Below are 22396 nucleotides of genomic sequence, written 5' to 3' on the forward strand. Positions count from 1 at the left end.
TTAGTCATCTGATGTTATCAAGTGTCTTATTTTCAATGATATCTTCTTGTTTCTTTATAGTTTTTTTTTTTTTTTTTAAGATTTTATTTTATTTATTCGACAGAGATAGAGACAGCCAGTGAGAGAGGGAACACAAGCAGGGGGAGTGGGAGAGGAAGAAGCAGGCTCATAGCAGAAGAGCCTGATGTGGGGCTCGATCCCATAATGGCAGGATCACGCCCTGAGCCGAAGGCAGACGCTTAACCGCTGTGCCACCCAGGCACCCCTCTTTATAGTTTAAGATTTTATTTATTTTTTTTTTGAGAGATTTTATTTATTTATTTGAGCAGGGAAAGGGGCAGAGGGAGAGGAAGAAGCAGACTCCCCGCTGAGCAGGGAGCCTGACCTGGGGCTCAGTCCCAGGACCCTGAGTTCAAGACCTGAGCTGAAGGCAGGCATTTAGCTGACTGAGCCACCCAGGTGCCCTTCATGGAAGTTTTAATAGCAAAATGGAAAAACAGAAGCTTAGGAGCGCTGTAAAACATAAATCAAGGAAGACATTTGTTACCCCACCCTTTTTTTTTTTAAAGATTTATTTATTTATTTGAGAGAGAGAGAGAAAGAATCTTAGGTGGACTCCCCTCTGAGCGCAGATCCCAGGACCCCAAGATCATGACCTGAGCCGAAATGGGTAGTCAGCTGCTTAACCAACCAAGCCACCCAGGCGCCCATTTGTTACCTTTTTTAATTCTTTCATTCTTGTTTAGGTGTTATTTTCTTGTGAATTTTGATTGAATGTTGGATGTAATACCATTAACAGGGAGTTAGAGAAAAAAAAAGACAGCAAGGTGAAGGTGTGGGGTAAGAAGATGCATTTACTTTTAAACATTAAGGGTTTTTTAGACATGTGGGCTTAGAATTATTTCCTAAGCACAACTATTTACTGAGACATGTTCGGCAGCATAGCATAATAGTTAGGAACATGGATTCTGAAACCTGACTGCTTTTGTTTGAATCCTGTCGTTATCACTTCATAGGAAGTTTCCTCTCCATACCTCAACTTCCCAGATATAAAATGGGAAATAGTAATAGAACTACCCATAGGGTGCTTTGGAGATTAAATGCGTTAATATACAGTATTTGGAACAGTGCCTGGGACATGGTGAACTGTTTTTTAAATAAGTAAATAAGTTTTTTAAATAAGTAAACAAATGTGTGAAATGCTCAATAAAAAGTAACTATAATCATAATCACTGTGTATGCCTTGGGGTGCCTGGGTGACTCAGCCATTAAGCGCCTGCCTTCGGCTAAGGTCGTGATCCCAGCATTCTGGGATTGATCGTCACATTGGGCTCCCTGCTCAGCGGGGAGCCTGCTGCTCCCTCTCCCACTCCCCCTGCTTGTGTTCCCTCTCTCGCTGCCTCTCTCTGTCAAATAAATAAATAAAATCTTTAAAAAAAAATCACAGTGTATGTCTATCAGTATAGTGTTTAGCACTGGAGATAAATAGTGCTAATCCTGCCCCAAAGGGAGCTTAGAGTTCGGTTGAGTAAACATTTGTCATAAATTTGTTTTGTACCAGGCATTGTGCTAGGCATAAGTAGTAAAATGAAGAATGTGGTGGAAGCCCTGCCCATGAAAGCTTTACAACCCAGTTAAAGAATGTAGTAGGGCATATAAAAGGAAAAGCTGAGGTTATACGTAGGGTCCTGAGGTTATACGTAGGGTCTAGGTATTTTGCAAGATGTATGCATTCCATAGTTTTCCGGTAGTTTTGGAGAGGTTTATGAGTAAAAGGTCATCTACTTTTGTATTTTTCACAGTGCTAGGCATAGAACAGTGTTCCTAACAAAGGCTTATTGAGTAACAAATTGAATAATTAGCTGAGGAAGACCACAGGAAATATTAAAAGTGAATTATTTTGTTAAGAGGAGTCATTTTTATTTCAGTTCCAAGAAACTATGATCCTACCTTACATCCTTTTGAGGTCCCACGAGAATACATAAGAGCTTTAAATGCTACCAAACTGGAACGAGTATTTGCAAAACCATTCCTTGCTTCTCTGGATGGTCACCGAGATGGAGTCAATTGCTTGGCAAAGCATCCAAAGAGCCTGGCTACTGTCCTTTCTGGGGCATGTGATGGAGAGGCAAGTGTCATTCTAAACATCGCTATTTTAAACTAAAAGTAGTTGTGTTACAAATGTTTGTTAGTTTTGCGTTACTATGGATTTTAATTGGTTTGATTTAATTTTTCTATGTCCTGGTTTCTATTAATTCTCAAGAATGAATTCTGTTTGAATTATGAACTACAGTAGTTTCTCATCTAAGCCTCAGAAATTAGAAAGGTAGCAGCTGAAGGCTCAGTTGAGCTGAAGGCTCAAGCATGTTTACAGTAGTGAAGGTATTTGGTTCCCCCCTTCCCCCCCACAGAGGATGTTATTAATGATTCAACACTTATTTTTACTCTGGCAAGAAAAGAAAGCTTTGAAACATTTTAAACTAGAATCAACAGAGTACTTAACAGATTGAATTTTCTGCTTGTTGATATACTATCCATATGCACTGTAGTATTTTAAACTAGAGGGTTTTGTTTTTAGCAATCTGGTAGAGTGAGTCATAGCCTTTTCAGTGTGAATTTATTTTTCTTGGATGTAGTACTCCTATGCCTGAACATTTTATGTTTATAGTTCACTAAAATTTCTTGCTATGCTTTATCATAGGTTAGAATTTGGAACTTGACTAAACGAAAATGTATCCGTACAATACAAGCACATGAAGGTTTTGTACGAGGAATATGTACTCGCTTTTGTGGGACTTCTTTTTTTACTGTAAGTATAATTCAATTAAGTCATTAACTCTTTTCAACATGTGTAAGACTGAGCTACTGTTTTCTGAATTCATTTATTTGTTCCAAGAACCTTTTGGAGTTTCACAACCCAAAATAACTTTTTATAAAGCATTGAAAAGTCCTAGTTTTCTTTATATACTTCAGCCTTCTTCATACTTCTTGATTTTTTAAAATAAATAATTACTTAACATGTTATTGAATTAATATTCTATAGAACACTGAGAAGTGGGATTAATGCAAGGCGAGGCTAGAAAGGTAGTCGGTTTACTCTGGAAGATTTTCAGTGTTGGAGATGAGTAATTTGTACTTTGTCAGATAGTAAATTTTTGAAGTATCTGTGTGTGTGGTAAGGTATAGAGAATGTACAGTTTACCGTTCTAATAATTTTTAAGTGTACATTTCAGTGGCATTAAGTACATTCACGTTATTGTGAGACCCTCACCACTTTTTCATCTTCCCAAACTGAAGCTCATGTCCATTAAACAATAACTCCTTATTCCCATCTGCCTCTGGCCCTTCGTAACCACTGTTCCACTTTCTTTTTCTATGCAGCTTACTATTCTAGGTACCTCACATAAGTGGAATTATGTCATATTTGCCCTTTTCTGTCTGCCTTATTTCATTTAGTGTAATATCTTTATGGTTCATCCATGTTGTATCAAGTGTCAGAATTTCTTTCCTTTTTATGGTTGAATCATACTCTGTTGTACATACATACGTTTTGTTTTTCCGTTCATCCATCAGTGGACATCTGGATTGTTTCCATCTTTCTGCTTTTACGAATAATGCTGCTGTAAACATTAGTGTGCAAATGTCTGTTCAAGTTCGTTGAAAGTTTTGTAACAGGAATGACAGAATCTAAGCTGTACTTTGAGGTAATTAATTTGAGAGCAGTAAGTGATCAGTTTGGAGGCTGTTTTATTTATTTTTTTTAAGATTTTATTTATTTATTTGACAGAGACAGCCAGCGAGAGAGGGAACACAAGGGGGGGGGTGAGAGAGGAGGAAGCAGACTTCTAGCGGAGAAGTCTGATGTGGGGCTTGATCCCAGAACGCCGGGATCATGCCCTGAGCCTAAGGCAGACGCTTAATGACTGCGCCACCCAGGTGCCGCTGGAGGCTGTTGTAATAATCTGGGTAGGCAAAAATGAATCTGTGCTAGGGAGGGAAAACAGTGGAAAGAAGTTGTTAGGTTTAGAAACGTTTTGGGGGTGTGACAGGCTTGGCAGCTGAGGGGTATTTAGGAAGATTCCTTTTCCTTCTAGAAATGGGGAAGTCAAGAGTGTCAGAAGCTTCAGAGGAGAGAGGGAATGGGAAGGATATGGTATGATGAACTGCAATGGACTATCTGAATGAAGAAGTCTATCACACCCTTACAGATGTAGGTCTGGAGTTGAGGAGGGAAGTGAGAACTAAACTTGGTATCATCAGTACAGGAATAATGATTGAAGTCGTGGTATGGTGTCATTGAGGGAAAGTGACGGAAAATGTAGAAATACAGAAATGTCAGGGAAATAGCCTTGGGGAATGCCTGCTCCTAGGTAGGAAGTAGGAAAACTCAAGGAGTAGCCAGAGATCTAGAAGTAAGCTGGTAAACAAGCTTAATGTCCCAGGAGAAAAGAATCATTGGTTCTGTGAACTACTACAAAGGATGATGGAGACGAAGACTGAAAGAAATACTTTGGGAATATAAACCTGTAAAGAATAGAAAGTTAACAGCCCTGTAATTTCAGTTTTACCACTGTTGGCAGTTTGGTGTCTATCCTTTCATCTGTTTTGACCTATATATATAGCAGTTTGTGTATACATACTCACTAATCAACCATGTAAATCTTGAGTAGCATGCTGGGTGCCAAGGTAGATTGCAAAGGAATAACAAAGGGAAGAGATGACTTCTGGGAAACCTTTAAATATTTGAAAGATTGTCATGTGGAAGAAGAAATTGACTTTTCTGTATAGCAGCATTAGTAATAGTTGTTAATGTTAAAAGACTTGATTTCAGTGTAGGGACAAACTTACTCGCTGTCAAAAACCGAAGTAGGCTACTTGGTAGGGAATTCAGGTATTTTTTACTAAAGGGGTTTACATAAGCTTCATGACCCTGTATACAGTATGTTGTAGAAGGAATTGAGTGGGAAGTTGGAGCAGACTTACTATAACTGCACTTCCAGTTGGTTATTCTTTTGGATATATTGATTAGTTTAATATCCCAGCCAGAGGATTTACTGGCTGGGTTTTTTATATATATATATATATGTATACTTAAAATGAATAAAGTCTGAAAAATATTTCATCGTCACTGTTCACTTCCTTTCTTCAGATAAGACACATGAAAACTACTTGTTGGCCGAATTTTAGCACTTAGTGTTTCAAAAAATGTTCAATACGCAATGCTGCAAAAGATAAATCTTTATTACCCAAATTTCATAATATCTACTATATCTCAATTTGTGGCACCAACAGGTCTTTTTCAGCCTACTCAGCCTTGAGATAAGATATCCTGACCAGGCGTATGTTGCTTGGCTCCTTATTTTTACAAAATGTTAAACCTTTCTTGGCATTGATGATCTGCTAAGGCTTATACTCAGCAGACTGTACAGGGTAGCTTAGTCAATTACAAAGGAATTCAGTCTTGAACTTGCAGATACTACAAGAAGCTTGATCGAAAGAAGCAGTCTTTAGGGTAGACAGTCTCAAGGACAATTACCCGTCTTGCATAAATGCTAAAATTCCAGTGGGTCAGGCTAGATTAACAAAGACCTCAGTACCTAAATTAGATCTTACTAGCTCCCAGTAATGGGTTTCCAAAATTGAGTTTTAGGTATGATGCCAATAACTCAGATTCAGGTTGTCATTAAGATATAACCCTATTAAATATGTTTTGTCTATTATAAGGATGTTGTTAATGAATCTGTTAGCATCTTCAACAAAAAAAATTCCTCTCTGACCTTAGTACCAAAACTTCTCTCCTAATCACTTACCTGTTTTAATATCATGGGCGCTATGAATTGTTTTGCAGGAAGGGTTTCTCTTTTTGAATTTGCTTTAAGGAAAGAACTAAATTTACACCCCTCTCCTAGATAAATATATAGCTTTGTTAATATTTTTATTTAGAAAGTGGATGTAGATTGTATATAATAGAAATGTGAAAAACTAGAAAGTTAACATACCCTGTATTTCTATTTTCAGTTAAAACTAGTGGTTTGGTGTATGTATACAATTGTTCGCACCCTTTATATGATTATTTTATGTTTTTAACCCTAAACTAAGTTATATTGTGCATTCTGTTTTGCAGCTTATTTCACCTAATGTCTTGAATGTATCTGCCACATGCCCAAGCCTAAATTACCATTGTTTGTTACCTTGGTTTGATTTGGGCTCAGGTGCCAGTAGTCCTACCTGCTGTGGCTTTTTCACCATCTCTGCAACTGTCAGTTCACTGAAAAGGCAAATGATGTCTTTACAACATTATGGAAATAGTTTTGACCTTACGGACCCCTGAAAAATTCTCAGGTTCCTTCAGAGGTCTGCATTTCACAGTTTGAAAACCATTGACTTAATAGTCTTGGAGTCTTATGTCATGCAAAGGCGGCTTTACCCATGGCAAGATTATAAAAATGACTTCTGTCTACTATTTTTATGTTTTGTATTGGAATTTTTTACAATTAAAATTATGTGGAATTTTATATTTATGTCGGGTATCAGATTGCTTCAAACTTTTTAAATGACTAACCTGATACCATAATACCATTTTATTATAATCCACTTTTCTCTCTAATTTGAAATGCCATCCTTATCACAATATGCATTTTTTTGCCATATTTATGGCCTAACTTTGTCTCTACTCTCCTTTTGCTCTACTTATACTGTCCTATTTTTAATTTTATCTCCTCTATGTATTTGTCACAAATCTTTACTACAACATGGTGGGACATAAATGAATCAACAAATACAGTACTAGAAGAGTATGGGATGTATATTTTTTAAACTAGAGATGTTTATAATTTGATGTATATGTTATCAAGTTTACAGTTAATAGCAGTAGTTCATTATCATCTGAATCATTAATGTTTCGAGGTTGGCGATGACAAAACTGTGAAGCAGTGGAAAATGGATGGACCAGGCTATGGAGAAGAGGAGGAACCATTGCATACAATATTAGGAAAGGTACAGAAATAAATTGGCCTATACTTTGTCTATTGAAAGTCTTCTCTTAAAATTATTTCAGAATTAATTTTTTAAAAAGATGCAAATGAGACTTTAGGCTGCGATAATTGACCTATTTTAAGTAATATTTAATGTTGTTAAGGTCCTTTGCAGCTAAAGAATTTGAATGGGTCTTTGGTGTTCATTGTATTGGGTTCAGCTTCTGTGTTTAGCTGGAGGATGCAATGAAACATTTCCTATGGCAAGTCCTTGGGAGGAAATCTATAAGAAAAATAATGCTTTGGCTTCTCTCTGATTTATATTATCATAGTTCTTACACAAAGCTCCCAATTTCTTACTTGAAAGAACCCCTTAGGCAATGAAGAGGTATTATAATACGATGTTTTTTGTATAAATCTCATTTACATTTCTTAAAACATTATTCTGCAAATCAGACGATATGGTTTAGTTATAGCTTAAGTATAGTTCAGATCATATGGCCTACCCATGTTTCATAATGCTTACATTTTGAAATTAAATGAACTTCTAAAGTTAGATTAATCTTTAAATATCTGCATTTTTAAAATCGATTTGTCATTTCAGTATTATGTTGGTATATATTTAAGTTCTGCTTTTCAGATTTCAAGAAATCGTAAATGTTTTTAAAGACACATGGAGGTGGGACATGAGTATAACATGGTAATAATTTTCAAGTGGTAGAAAAGTTAGTCAATAATTCCTAAAACAAAATTGGTTTCATTCTTGAAAATGTCTTTTCTCTAGGAGCTCCAAATATTTTTTAAATATTTCATTTTACCCCTATATCTGTGGTAATGGGGATTAATTTTTACTGCGGAAAAGTTTGTCAGACTTGCCTTTGTGAATAGAAAATAATTGGAAGCCTGCGGATGCTGCTAAGAGTTCTTAAAAGCCTAAAGTGTTAGCTAAATATTTCCCTTGAATTTGCTTTGCAAACATTTTTTAGCACATAGTATAAAGACAGATTTTAATCTGGCCTTGAATAGATCAATCACATCTTTTAAGTGGATAATAACAAATTTATGAGATTTTATGGATTTTAACAATATTAGCATCCACCATTGCCAGGTTTACTTCTCTCCCTAAATTTTAATCCAGTTGTTGGTTTCGGTGTTTTTGTCCTGGGAATCAGTACTTCATGTGTTAAATGTGGAACTGAGTGTTTTAGACCTTACCCTTGCATTTCATTAATTGTTTGCAAGATCCTCGAATACCCAGTGATGATTAGGGATTACTTCAGTGATATGTATTCAAACTTAATTAAATACGTCCAGTGTTAACAGTTTTCTTTATCCCTGGAATGTGTTAGATAGGAATCGTTACTTTCTATGGTACTGTTTTCTCCTTTTTTTTTTTTTCCAATTTTTATTTTAAGTAGGTTCCATGTCCAGTGTGGGGCTTGAACTCACAACCCTGAGGTCAAGAATTGTATGCTCTACTGAGTGAGTCTAAGTAAAGGCTTCAGAGGAGTTTCTTTGTAAACAGGGATTTTCTTTAAAAAATGAGAATGTGGGTAAATATATTTAAAATATGTAGATTTGAAATATTAATGATTAGAAAGACCCATCTATAACAACATCTTTGCTCTTAAAGACAGTGTATACGGGAATTGATCATCATTGGAAAGAAGCTGTTTTTGCCACATGTGGACAGCAAGTAGACATTTGGGATGAACAAAGAACAAGTCCTATATGTTCAATGACCTGGGGGTTCGACAGTATAAGTAGTGTTAAATTTAACCCAATTGAGGTAATGCTGCTTTTTAAAATACTTCTGCTTGCTCTTTATTTATTTAATAATTTCAGCTCTGTTTAGGAAACTTTTGAGTGCATGATAAAAGAATTTTATTTAAATTTTAATTGGCTTCTGGCATTTGGTTAGTTTTCCAGATTATATCTGAGTTCTGATATCTTTGGTCAGATCTCGACATGTTTGCCCAGTTTAGTCCCATATACCAGTGCTATGCACTGTTAGAGGAAGGTGTGTGCATGTGCTCATAGGAGTAGAATTCAAGCAAATACTGTACTGTGAACAGTTTTACTCATGTCTTCAGTGCTTATGTTCTACAGATTACATCATTGTATATGGGGAAATGTTCATTTTTTAACTCTCTTTGAGGTCAGAAGAGGCATTGAGCATTGTTTTCTCTATTTGTAAGTGACAAAGGCACTAATGATTTATAGTAATATGCATGATTACTACTATACTGCATAATGACAGTTGTATTTTTCTTTGCTCAGAAGTCTGATATGGTGATTCCTAAGTCCTTCAAGGTCTGAGGGAAGAGTTGGAGATTAAGCTCTACTTACTGTTTATTGAGGTCTGATTTTAGGAAAGGAGGCTGCCCTAAAGGCTAAGCTAGTCCTTGGACTTAAGACCTTGCCCTGAGCTATTTCTGAATACATAACAATAGATGAACTCTTGTCCAAAAGACTCAGTAGAGATGCCTTTCCTGCAGAAAGAAAAGGAAATTGTTGCATGTATAAACTAATCTTCAAAGTTATCAAGAGATTATCATGTTAGATGGTATGAGATAATCCTGATCTGTAAGTTTTGCACTCTCAGAGATCAAGCTGATAAAAGGGAAAAAAGGATAAAATTGTTTATATGAAGTATTGGAACATGAGGTGGTGCAGTTCGATGTGAGTTTGACCTTGTGATGCTGCTGAGAGTTCAGATGGTCAGAGAGCACCCTTCTTGTCCCCAGCACATACCTACCTGCACACTTCTGGGAGGGGTTACAGGTCAAGAGCAGGGGTTGGCAAACTGGTTCATGAGCCCACTGCCTGTTTTTATAAATCAAGTTTTACTAGAACACAGCCATGCCCTTTTTTTTTATATATTGTTTGTAGCTGCCTCTGTACTATGACAGCAGAATTGCCCACAGAAGTTTAAAATATTTATTCTTTGGTCCTTTACAGAAAAAGTTTGCTGACCCCTGGTCTAAAGTATTTATCTGTATTATATCTTCCTCACTCCATCCTCCATCATCGTTTGGTTGTAGAAGTGAGATATGGCATGGGGGGCAAGCCAGCTTTGCAGAGCCAGGCCAAGGTGACCCTAGGCAGAAGCAGACTACAAACACAAGCAATTTGTAGGAACATTTTGTGTCCTACTTGGTGTGGAGTTAAACTGAAACTGTATTTTCTGCTAGCGTACCTTGGTAGTGACCTTACACAAGTCACACTTCTTCTCTTTATTTGCTTCTTTATTTTTAAAATGAAGGTCATGAGGGTAAAACGTGATAAATTTTATGTATTTTTTAAAGATGCTACCCAAATTTAGGATGACGTTATTACTATTAAAAAAATAAACAGAACAGAGCGATACTGATTCCTACATGTCTGAGGTATAAACAGTATTTTGTGTCTCTATTTTGGTGAACACCTATGTCAAAAGAGCTGATGGTTAATTCCAAAAATCATAATTAGTTATTAGTGATGACCTAGTGACCATGTTTTTCAAACTTGACTATATAATAACTATATTTGTTCAGCTGTGTGGGTTTTTTTTTTATTACCATTATGAATTGAGTGGTAAAAGCAAATGGTGTGCATGTCTCTTATCCTATATTAAATTTAATGGGAAGGGCATGTTGCTGTGAACAAATGGAGTGTATTTGTTTCCTCTAATCATTAATAATTAATTTTCGGTTAAAATATTGAAGCCTACAGTTTTGCTAAAGCTAAAAGTTTTATGCTGAGCATTGCCACATTTTGTAATGTAAAAGTCGGCTTTCAGTCTAGGTTGAATTTTTTGCTTTTCTCAGATTAAAGTCTTTATTTTAGAAATGGAACCTGGTGAAACTTTGAGGTGGCAGAATGAGAAACCAAGAAAGATTGAGAGGAGTCAGTAACTAGGGGAAAGTCTCAGAGGGAGTGATTTAAAAAGGAAGGTTTGGGGTTTTTTGTTTTTTGTTTTTTAACTAAAGATTTTATTATTTGAGAGAGAGAGAATGAGCAGTGGGGAGGGGTCAAGGGAGAGAGAGAAGCAGACTTCTGGAATGCCTAGCAAGAAGCCCAATGGCGGGGGTCAATCCCAGGACCTGGGATCATGACCTGAACCGAAGGCAGACACTTAACTGACTGAGCCATCCAGGCACCCCAAAAAGGAAGGTTTTGGAAAGGACTGGAGAAGAGGTCATGATTGCAGCATTAGCTTTATGATGTTTCATTTGAACTGTGTACACATATACAGTGGAGTTAGCTAGCCGTACGGCTATGTAGTAGATAACTCTTCTTCCTACACTTGCAGTAGGAAGTGATAGGCAGAAGCCAGGAGTTATGAGTGTCAGGAACCATGAGTAAGGAGGCACGGTGGGACTCAGGCCCTGCTGGTAGGTAGAGGGATTGTTCTCACATAAAGCTAAGGGTTAGGTATGTCAGCCTCCTGGACACTATAACTGACTTATAAGCAAATTAAATACTTGCAGGTAGGTATGTGTTGGGGGCAGGAAGGGTGCCCTCTGACCGTCTGATCTCTCAGCAGCACCACAAGGCCAAACTCACATTGAACTGCAGCACCTCATGTTCCAGTACTTCATACAAACAATTTTATACCCTGCTACTTTCACTTAACCTTTTCCCCCTTTTACCAGTTTGGGTCTCTGAGAGTGTAAAACTTACCTATCAGGATATTCTCTTATACCATCTAACATGATAATCTCTTGGTAACTTTGAAGATTAGTTTATACATGGAGCAATTAAATAGTTGGAAAAAGAACAGGCTTAATTTATACAGTTAATGAATATAAGGAAATGTTTATTAAAAAGCAGTAGTTCATATGATTAGGAAATATTGCTGTACAGATGTGAACTTTTAAATGCCACTACTTAATGCTTCCTGGTTGCAGTAAAATTGACATATTTCCACACTGCAGTGTATATTGATACAGCTCTTGGGAAAACAGTCCTAAATAATCAAAAACCATAAAATTGTTCATACTTTTGACTCAGTAATTCACTACTGAAATTTTATCCTTTGAAAAAGAAGAGTTGAATTTATGAAAGTGTTTGTTCAAGTGTTAGTGATAATACTGGAAACTAGGAAATAGGCTTAAGTTGAAGAATGGATAAATAAAATATGTTCTGTTATTAAAAAAAACACTGAATTATCTGAACACTCCCATCACTGGCATGTAAAATACACTCATGGGCATTTAGCAATGAAAATACTTGACTTAGGTTGCTGAGGTTATGAGCGATCATTGTTCTCTCTTAAAAATGGACTTTAGTATTGTAACTTTGTATCTTAAACATAAACATTAAGGGTAATTGAATCATTTGTTCATTGAATGGACAGGGTTTGCTGCCAAGCCTGGCTTTTAACTGGTGATTCCTATTTTTAGACATTTCTCTTGGGAAGTTGTGCTTCTGACAGGAATATAGTACTATATGATATGAGGCAAGCTACTCCCCTGAAAAAGGTGAGTTTCAGTTTGTTTCTGCTTTGTACAATTGTTAATACATTCCTCTATGAAGTGAGTGGCAAAAAAGTACGGAGCAAATGTTTTTTTCAGAATTAAATGTTTTTCATAGGCTTGTTCTTAGAAGCCAAAGTGATTATAATGGCATTCTCTCATATCCTTGTTGCTTTTTAGAGCCCCTTAAATTTTCACTAAGTTCTGTATCCTAGTCAACTTTGTATCTTCCATAATACCAGTAAGTTTTAGGCACCAAAATTGGTACTTGTTGAGCTCAGAGTTCTTAAGTATTGCATCCCATTACTTCACACCCCCATGGTTTTCATATGACACATACAGTATTCTGTTCCAGAATGTTTTGTAATGGAGTCACATAACCAGCTTTATTTGTTTAATTACATGCTGATGGATACTAGTTGACATTTTGTTTAGATAAGCACTAACTTGTTCAAGGTGACACATTTCCCAGCAGTTTTAAGGCAGTCATTCCAGGACTTAGATACCAAAGCTGATACAGCCTTAAGCTGACTCAAGAGGGACCGACATATTGTCAGTAAAGAGAGGAGTACCATTATAAGTGAAAAGGTATAAAGTTGATTTCAAGTGCTCAAATTCAGAGTGCAGAAGGGCCTAGCCACCATTCGTGTGCTGCAAGTCCATTGTCATAGTCCACATGTGAAAGAAATGCTTTTAATGTTTTTGTTGTTCCTAAACCATTTTTACTACATGTAGTAAATACAGAAATATTACAATATTGAGGTTTGAACTGCATAAAAATGATAATCTTTCCAAAGTACCACTTTAATCATTTCACTCATTCATGTAGTATAGTGGGCAGATCTTGCATGAACTTTGGTATTAGACCTTAAGCAGGTAACTTAGTCTGTGTTTCTCCTGTAAAATGGTGATATTAATAACTACATTTCAGCACATTGGTTAGAATAAAACATGATAACAGAATTCTAAGTTGAAATCTAGTTTAATAAGTAGTAGTTTTTGCCCCCTCTGCCCTTACATATTCTGTTTTTAATGGTGCTCCATTACTTTTAGTTGAAGAAAAGATGATAGCCTGGCTTTCAAGGCCCTCCAAATCTCATCCCAATTTGCATTCCATTGGTATAGTTGTTTCAGTCAGTAAGGCAACATTTAAATAGGGTTTGTCACATGGAGGTCACCTTGATGGAGTAGAGATGCTATTATCTCTCATTTCTTTATTCTGTATAGTAGGCTATCATTGTTTCTTCTGTCTTTTCTCCTACACTTATTAGTTTTCAACCAGGGGTCTATTTTTAGGAATGTGGGAGACGCATTTTAGAGACGGGCCTTTAGGGGCGCCTGGGTGGCGCAGTCGTTAAGCGTCTGCCTTCGGCTCAGGGCGTGATCCCAGCGTTCTGGGATCCAGCGCCACATCAGGCTCCTCTGCTAAGAGCCTGCTTCTCCCTCTCCCACTCCCCCTGCTTGTGTTCCCTCTCTCGCTGGCTGTTTCTCTCTGTCAAATAAATAAATAAAATCTTAAAAAAAAAAACAGAGACGGGACTTTAGTGGACATGTGCCTGAGAGGCTAAACATTTGCAGTGTACAGTTACACATAACAAAAATTATCCTACTCAAAATGCCAGTAGTGTTTTTGCTGAGAAACACTAATATGCTGATCCTTCACAGGTCAGCTCAAATCATGCTTGTCTTTTTGAAACCTTTCTTCTCTTCTTTAACCCTAAAATCACTGTTAATTGTGTCCTCAATTTGATACTTAATTATTTACTGTCTCTTTGTTTGTATTTTAAGTTTTCTTACATATATCTCATTTTCCTGACTAAACTTTAAGTTATTTGAGGTTGAGGGACCATTTGTTAAGCATTTTTATATTTTTCAGTACTTACTACTTAGTCTGTGTACTCTCTAAACAATTATTGATTGACTTCTTTTTGTATTGCACCGAGCTGAGTACCGTGCACATAATAGGTGTTCACTAAATATTTGCTTACATCAATAAAAAAAAAGGAAAGAAAATGAAGTGGGAGACTTATCCATTTGAGAGGGAATTGATTTCATGGTGATGGGTTAGTGTATTCCTCCTTTCTCAGGTCATCTTAGATATGAGAACAAATACAATTTGTTGGAACCCTATGGAAGCTTTCATTTTTACTGCAGCAAATGAAGATTACAAGTAAGTTTTCTGCTTTTTAAAACCTACTTATTTCTATATAAAGTGGCTCAATTGTATAAATCTTACTAATGAAATAGGTTTTCCTACATAGTATTCCTTCAAATATAAGATAGAAAATTGTCACTTGTTTTGCTAAAATAAATATTTCCCAAATTGGAGAAGAGCTTCTTAGAAAAATATTTTCAGTTTTCGAAGTGATGTAGACTAAGGACAGTAAACTGTGACCCATGGACCAAATCCTGTCTGCTGCCTGTTTTTGTAAATAGTTATTGGAATGTAACGATACTCATTTATATATTGAATTTGGCTGCTTTTGTGCTATCATGCCTGAGTTGAGTGGTTGCAACAGAGACCATATGGCCCACAAAGCTGAAAATATTTATTATGTGGCCCTTCATAGAAAAAGTTTGCTGATCTCTATACCATATAAATAATGAGTGAACCATACATGTTGTAATAGAAACTAAAAATATTTGCTTACAATGTGTAGTTCTTCACAAAGCTGTTACTCATATAGTCATGTTATCAACATCACTATTAACTTCAGTAAGACAAAAGGAAAAATAAAGTTTCAGTTTTTACCTTAACGTTTATGGACTCCATGTAAAGGTGACTTAGCAGCCTTACATTTTTGACCTAGATGGAATTTTATGATCCCTTATATATTGCCTTAAAATTTGTTGAGGCATTTCACATTGGCTGTCTTACTTTATCTTCTCAGTATCCCTAAAAGGTAGATAGGACATGTATGCTGTCCCCTTGGGTGTTAGAGCTGGGAGTTTAATCCCCTAGGAAGGAAAGAGTGTCTTCCTTTTTTTTTTTTTTTCTCCAAAGCATTTGTTGTAGTACAGTGCATATGGTAGATTCTTAATACATGTTTTTTTGAGAAGGTGGAAGTTTGTAATTGGATTGAACTTTAGATCTTCTGTCTTTAAGTTCTTTGTTCTTTCCACTATTATTATTTATGAAAACTTAAATTAGCTCAGAAATAGGATTTATTACATGATGTTTTAGTGGTACCAACTAAAAACATTATGACTTTTGTACTATGCTCATTTGGATTCTCATTATGTGGTAAGATCAAACCAAATTAATTGAAGGCCTTTTAGTCTTTACCAACATTTTGAAATTAAATGGCCTTATTCCAGTTAAAGGAAATAAAATAATGTTTTGCTGACCAACCTTATTAAGGTTTCTAAAGTTTGTTCTAATTAGCTATTTTGGCAAGATACCTTTATACAGAGTATCTGGAATTTCTCAGTTCTTGCCTTCGGAAGAATTTTATAGGCACCTGAAACAAAGAGCACATCCCTTGTAAGAAGTGGCTGTTAGAATACTCTAATTTGCTCTTACCTGAAAGTGTTCTTGCCTTGGTGTACTCTATATTTTTTAATATTTTCTTTCTTTTATTGCCCACCAAATAATCTAATCATTCTGAATTCAAAACCCAGGTTTAAGTCTAGACCCACCCAGTAACCACTGTAGAAATTTGGACTAGACATGTAAATGAACTCTGTGCCATAGTTTCATCATCTGTAAGATAATAGGATTGAAGTAGATGATCCCTAAAGACTCCTATAACTCAAAACTTTGTTTATGTAAACATTTTCTTTTCAAATGGGTTCATTTGCTTAGATTTTGAATAAGTTCTTAACCTTTTTCTTGTGTCGAGATTAACAATTTACTAAAAAAATCAGAATGTGTTAAACAAAAGCAAACCTGGTTGAGGACCACTGCTCTAGACAAGGAATATAAAGCAGTTGTCAACTCAGAAATTTAACCTCAAAGATCAGGATGACATTGGCTGACCATCCTGTGGTATGTGGAGAGATTAAAAAACAAAACAAAACAACAGACTTGTCTCTTGAGAATTTTGTGTTATTTGGGATATTTTTTTTTTTAAAGATTTTATTTATTCGACAGAGATAGAGACAGCCAGCGAGAGAGGGAACACAAGCAGGGGAAGTGGGAGAGGAAGAAGCAGGCTCATAGCGGAGGAGCCTGATGTGGGGCTCGATCCCATAACACCGGGATCACGCCCTGAGCCGAAGGCAGATGCTTAACCATAACTGTGCCACCCAGGCGCCCCTATTTGGGATATTTTACCAATACCATGAATGATTTTTCATAGTAATGATGTTAAAAAATATTCTTTTTTAAGTGTTAGGTCAATTTTTAAAACATTTTATTTTGAAATAATTTTAGGTTTATTGAAAAGATGCAAAAATTGTATTTGTCAGCCAGTGGATTCCCCTAAAGTTAACATCTTATGTCACCATAGTTCAGTTAGCAAAAACAAGAGTACAATACATTTAGCATTGGTTAACCAAACCACAGACTTTACTTCATCACCAGTCTTTCCATTAATGTTCTTTGTCTGTTCTAGAATCCAACACAGGATCCCATGTTGCATTTTTTTTTTTTAAAGATTTTATTTATTTATTCGACAGAGATAGAGACAGCCAGCGAGAGAGGGAACACAAGCAGGGGGAGTGGGAGAGGAAGAAGCAGGCTCATAGCGGAGGAGCCTGATGTGGGGCTCAATCCCATAACGCCGGGATCACGCCCTGAGCCGAAGGCAGACGCTTAAACCACTGTGCCACCCAGGCGCCCCCCATGTTGCATTTAATTGTCATGTCTCCTTAGTCTGCTCAGTCTGTGACTGTTTCTTACTTAGTCTTCCCTTGTCTTTCATGACCTTAGTACTTTTGAAAAGGATTTGTTAGTTTATCTTGTAGACTGCCCTTAATTTGGGCTAAACTGATATTTTCTCATTATTAGATTGAGATTATGCATTTTTTGCAAGAATACCACAAAACCGATATGCCCTTCTTGGGTCATCACTTCAGGGATATGTGATGTCACTTTCTCTTATTACTGGTGGTGTTAACCTTGATCACTTAGTTATGTGCTATCTGCCAAGTTTCTCACTATGAAGTCACTATTTTTTTCCTTTTGTAATTAACACTAGTCTTTGGAGAGATGCTTTGAAATTATGTAAATACCCTGTTTCTCCTCAAACTATTGCTCAGTAATTGTAGCATTTTGAAGTGTTTTAGTGTTAGGAACTTGTTTACAGTAATGCTGTGTTACTGTTGTTCATTGTGCACATGGTTCATTTGAAGCATTATTCTTCTGTTAAGAATTTTTAAATCTTGAAAATCATGAACTCATTTTTTTTTGTTTTACCAGCTGTGCACAAAATATAGTTTTCTAATTTTAGTAGACCCTTTGAAAAGCCACAGTCACTTTTATATATCACTGACAGGAGTGGAACTTTGTTGGAAATGAGTCAACTCAAAAACCTTGAAAGTTCTCATGCTTTTGGACTTCGTAATTTACTTGTAAGAATTTGTCCAGATTTAATTGAATCTGTCCCATTCAGTTAAAGATGAATTTCAAAAATTCAAATACTGGAATTTAAGAATTATTTAAAATTGAAAGTTGGAAATTTTTTATTAATAAATTATAAATATATTTAAGTTTTAAATAATTTGTTATTTTAACTCATTTAAATATGCAACCGTAAATGTTTATAATATGCTACATGAAGTATCAGAATACAGAACTTCATACGGTATTACCAATTTTGTTAAAAGTATATATTTAAATATTAGCATAATGAAAAGATTAGAAGTCATTATACTGCACTACCTGTTGTTCCTTTGGTGATGGAATTAAAGGTAAGTTTTCTCTGTACTTTTTTTTGAAAGTGTCACATTTTCTACAATGCGATTTAGGTTTATGAGGATGAAAGTGTGTAAGTTTAATCTTAAGGAATAAAAACTGGTAATATTTTTCTCTGTCCCTTACCTGCTATGTAAAAAAGCTATATATTTATGTGTGCATTATTTAGCTAGTGGTCTTAATTTCCCTAATGTCTCTTTGTACTGCATATGTTTCTTTATAGAAATTTGTATGGAATAATCATTCTTTTACAGCTTGTATACTTTTGATATGCGTGCACTGGACACCCCTGTGATGGTACATATGGATCATGTGTCTGCGGTACTTGATGTGGATTACTCTCCCACTGGGAAAGAGTTTGTGTCTGCTAGTTTTGATAAATCTATTCGTATCTTTCCTGTGGACAAAAGTAGAAGCAGGTATGTGACTACCAGTAAGCTATTTGTTCTTATTTGATGTTTTCTTGTCTTGATCATCATTAACCTTTTTTGAAAGGTTACCTGTTTGGTTATGTGTATATGTTGGGACTCACATCTAGGTATTGTGACTTAGGATACCAACTTCCACTGTGTCATCTGTGGGCAAAACATCAGCCTACTGGGCAGTTTCTTTCACTGAATAGGATATTACCTTTATATCATTTCTTGATATGAAATCTTAGTGTTTGCCTTAAGGTGAAAGCCTTTATTTCAGAGTTGTTTTTAAGTGTCTTAGAGTACACTTTTTTTTTTTAAGACTTAATTCTTTTTAGAGCACTTTATGGTTTACAACAAAATTGAGAGGAAGGTACAGAGATTTTTTTTTTAAGATTTTATTTATTTATTCGAGAGAGAGCGAGAGAGCACAAGCAGGGGGAGGGGCAGAGGGAGAAGGAGCAGCAGACTCCCTGCTGAGCAGGGAGCCTGATGTGGAGCCAGATCCCAGGACCCTGGGATCATGACCTGAGTCGAAGGCAGATGCTTAACCAACTGAGCCCCCCAGGCACCCCCAGAGATTTGTTATATAGTCTCTGCCCCAACACATGCAGAGCCATCACCCCTCCACGCATTACCAGCATCATTCACCAAAATAATATGTTTGTTAGTAAGGATAAACCTGCATTGACACGTCTTAATCACCTTAAATCCATAATTTACCTTTAGGGTTCACTCTTTGTGTTCTACATTTGTGGGTTTGAACAAATGTATAATGACATATTTTCATGATAATATTTTCATTGCTCTAAAATATAACAAACTTTTAAAAAATTTTAATTTAAGAACTTAGAGAAGTTTTCCCTCATATAGTTTCCCTCAGTAGCAAGAGTGCCTTTTTTTTTTTTTCTTATTCAAATTCAGCTCTTATACACTCAAGCAAAAATAAAAAAGAGGAAAAAAAGCAGTTTAAAATTGTCAGGCTCATTCTTCCTCCATCCCACTTAGTAGGTATATGTCCTGGAATGACCAAGAGGTGGAAAATATGATACTCAGCTGACCTTTACTCCCATTTGTCTCTTGTTTGATAAGCATATTGCGTGTAACTCTAGTGTTAAGGTATGTGTTATTTTATACAGTTTGGCCCTTTACTACGTATTACGTGTTATTGAATGTATATATTTATACATCTATACTGTATTACATATTGCTGTATTGAGTTAGGTTATAAAAAACTATGGCGTTTTAAGGTTTTAAGGATAGTTTTTTTTTTCTTTTAAAGATTTTTATTTATTTATTTGACAGAGACAGAGACAGCCAGCGAGAGAGGGAACACAAGCAGGGGAAGTGGGAGAGGAAGAAGCAGGCTCATAGTGGAGGAGCCTGATGTGGGGCTCGATCCCACAATGCTGGGATCACGCCCTGAGCCGAAGGCAGACGCTTGACCGCTATGCCACCCAGGCGCCCCTTGAGGATAGTTTTGACTGAGCTTGGTTTTTTGCTTTATGGGCTGACTTCAAAACCTAACTCCTGTGTAAGATAATCGCTGTTTGTGTAGTGTGCTATGGTTTACAGAGCACTTCCATGCACATTCTTGTTGTTCCTTAGTAATGCTTTTTATTGTTCCTGGAAGCATATTCAGAGCAAAACCAAGTAAGTTGGAAGAAGTTTCCCTGTAAAAAATAATGATAACTAGGGCGCCCAGCTGGCTTAGTCGGTAGAGCATGCGACCCTTGATCTCAGGGTCATGAATTCATGCCCCACATTGGGTGTAGAGATTACTTAAAATAATTTTTTTTTAATGATGAAGTATTATAGTGGTGTTGCTCACACTTGAAGATATGACTAGCTCCATTTTAATACAGTAATAGTATTGATACTAAAATTTAAAAAGAATAAATGGTCTCTCTAAAGTACTATATAAATACATATACACAATATATGCATGCATATACATGAATACATATACTTGATTGAGTGTCGTACTCTTCTTGCTTCGTGTAATTAAAGCTCAATGGGGGAAGATGGACTTGGTGAAAGGTAACAGAATATAATTGGAGGGGCACCTGGGTGGCTCAGTCAGATAAGCATCTGCCTTTGGCTCAGGTCATGATCCCTGGGTCCTGGGATCGAGTCCCATGTCAGGCTCCTTGCTCAGCCTGCTGCTTCTCCTGCTTGTGCTCTCTCTTTCTCAGACAAATAAAAAAAAAAAAAATTAAAAAAAAAAAAGAATATAATTGGAGGTAGGAAAGGTAAGGAGAGGAGTGAGTGCAATCTGGGAGAGGAAAGAACAGAAAACATGTATAATGAGGGTTGGGGTGATGATCTGTGCTGGAGGACAGCGGTGTGGAGCTGTAAAGCAGTGTACCCAACTTCCTAAAGATTGATGGTAGCAGAGAGTTGTTCTGGGACCCTTCCTTCCCTTAAAAAAAAAAAATCTAGAGAACATTCATTTGGTGTTGCAACTATAACAAGCTGGAGAAATCTCACCATTTTAATGCAGTGATGAGAATTTTGGTTACTGCTTTTACTGATAAAGAGCCTAGCTTTTACAGTGCTGAAGCTTTTTGAGTCTTTTGAAAGAGTGATGTTCATTTTCAAAGGCATATCGTGTCCTTCTCCTGACTCACCATCATTCTGTTTCAGCAGGGTCAGAACTAGGGTGTTTCTAAGTCAGGGGCCTTGGGCATAGAATTTCAAGGAGTTCCTCATTGTTGTCAGGGTTGTACAGGTGCCAACCCTGCGTCTGCACCTCAGTTTCTTCACCCTCGTCCCAGCCCTGTTTCAGAAACAAAAGATCTTTCAAACAGTGCATCCTGAGAGTCAGGCAACTCATCCATACCTTGTTTGGTCATAGCCAACCTGCTTTTGTTTGCCATTTTGGTATTTTTCTTGCGGTAGTTGCATCTTTCTACCCTCTAATTTGAGGGAGCCATACTGATTCCTAACCCTTCTTGTATCATTGATATCAGCATGCCATTGTCGTCATCGTTGTGTATCTGATTAAAAAGGTGCTTGAATCAAAAGTGTACTGACTGGAGTATTCTGATGACTTTGATCTTCATTCCATCTTCTCCATGTAGAACTCCCAGTGTTGGTTCTCATGGCTGTTGCCTCCTTTACAACTTACTTGATACTCTCCAAACTGTGACGAATGGTTTGTTGGAGTTATTCAGTCATGCCCATGGCAGGGCTGATAGTTTGCATTCTTCTCACATTCCTGGAAGATACTAAGAATCAGGGGAATGTGGCCCTTCAATTATTTTCTTTGCACTGGAACCGCCAAAGGTAGTAGCACAATATTTTCCTAACATGATGCATGAGCACACACAAAGAATGGGGAAAGAAGAAAGAAGAATAAGAGAATTGAGAACGTTTGGGCACCTGTGATCTCAAGGGCTCTGCAGCTGAGTTATTCCAAAGCTGTTGTGGGCATCCAAATGCAGATCTATCTAAAAAGCTCAGGTAATTGAAAGTTGTATGAAGTAAGGAGTTCTTATGCCCCTTTTCTAGGGAGTTGTCTCCTGATGACATTTAGAGATTTTGTAATCACAGTGGTGGTATATGGTACTTGTTGTTGGGTTTAAATATAAGTCGTTTTTCCTCTGATCTTTGCCTTCATCTGCTTAAAAGGTAGTTCTGGCTTGTTCTGTGGTCTGCTCTAGTTCATTACAAACATCAAATAGTGCAGCC

At 36.6% G+C, this 22396-nt stretch overlaps 1 protein-coding gene across 2 annotated transcripts in view; it reads left to right on the top strand.

Moving 5' to 3' along the window:
* Positions 1-22396, top strand: part of DCAF13 (DDB1 and CUL4 associated factor 13) — a 28940-nt gene that overhangs the window by 1550 nt on the left and 4994 nt on the right. Inside the window, exons 2-8 of one of the 2 annotated variants that reach the window (XM_011217233.3) lie at positions 1929-2128; positions 2702-2809; positions 6907-6996; positions 8608-8763; positions 12362-12439; positions 14521-14603; positions 18545-18709. In XM_011217233.3, coding sequence (XP_011215535.3) covers positions 1929-2128; positions 2702-2809; positions 6907-6996; positions 8608-8763; positions 12362-12439; positions 14521-14603; positions 18545-18709 — 880 coding nt within the window. The remainder of the gene's footprint in view (positions 1-1928; positions 2129-2701; positions 2810-6906; positions 6997-8607; positions 8764-12361; positions 12440-14520; positions 14604-18544; positions 18710-22396) is intronic. The other variant, XM_034668412.1, reaches the window with a different exon arrangement.

The sequence above is a fragment of the Ailuropoda melanoleuca genome, chromosome 9, assembly GCF_002007445.2.
Source record: "Ailuropoda melanoleuca isolate Jingjing chromosome 9, ASM200744v2, whole genome shotgun sequence".
Lineage (NCBI taxonomy): Eukaryota > Metazoa > Chordata > Mammalia > Carnivora > Ursidae > Ailuropoda > Ailuropoda melanoleuca.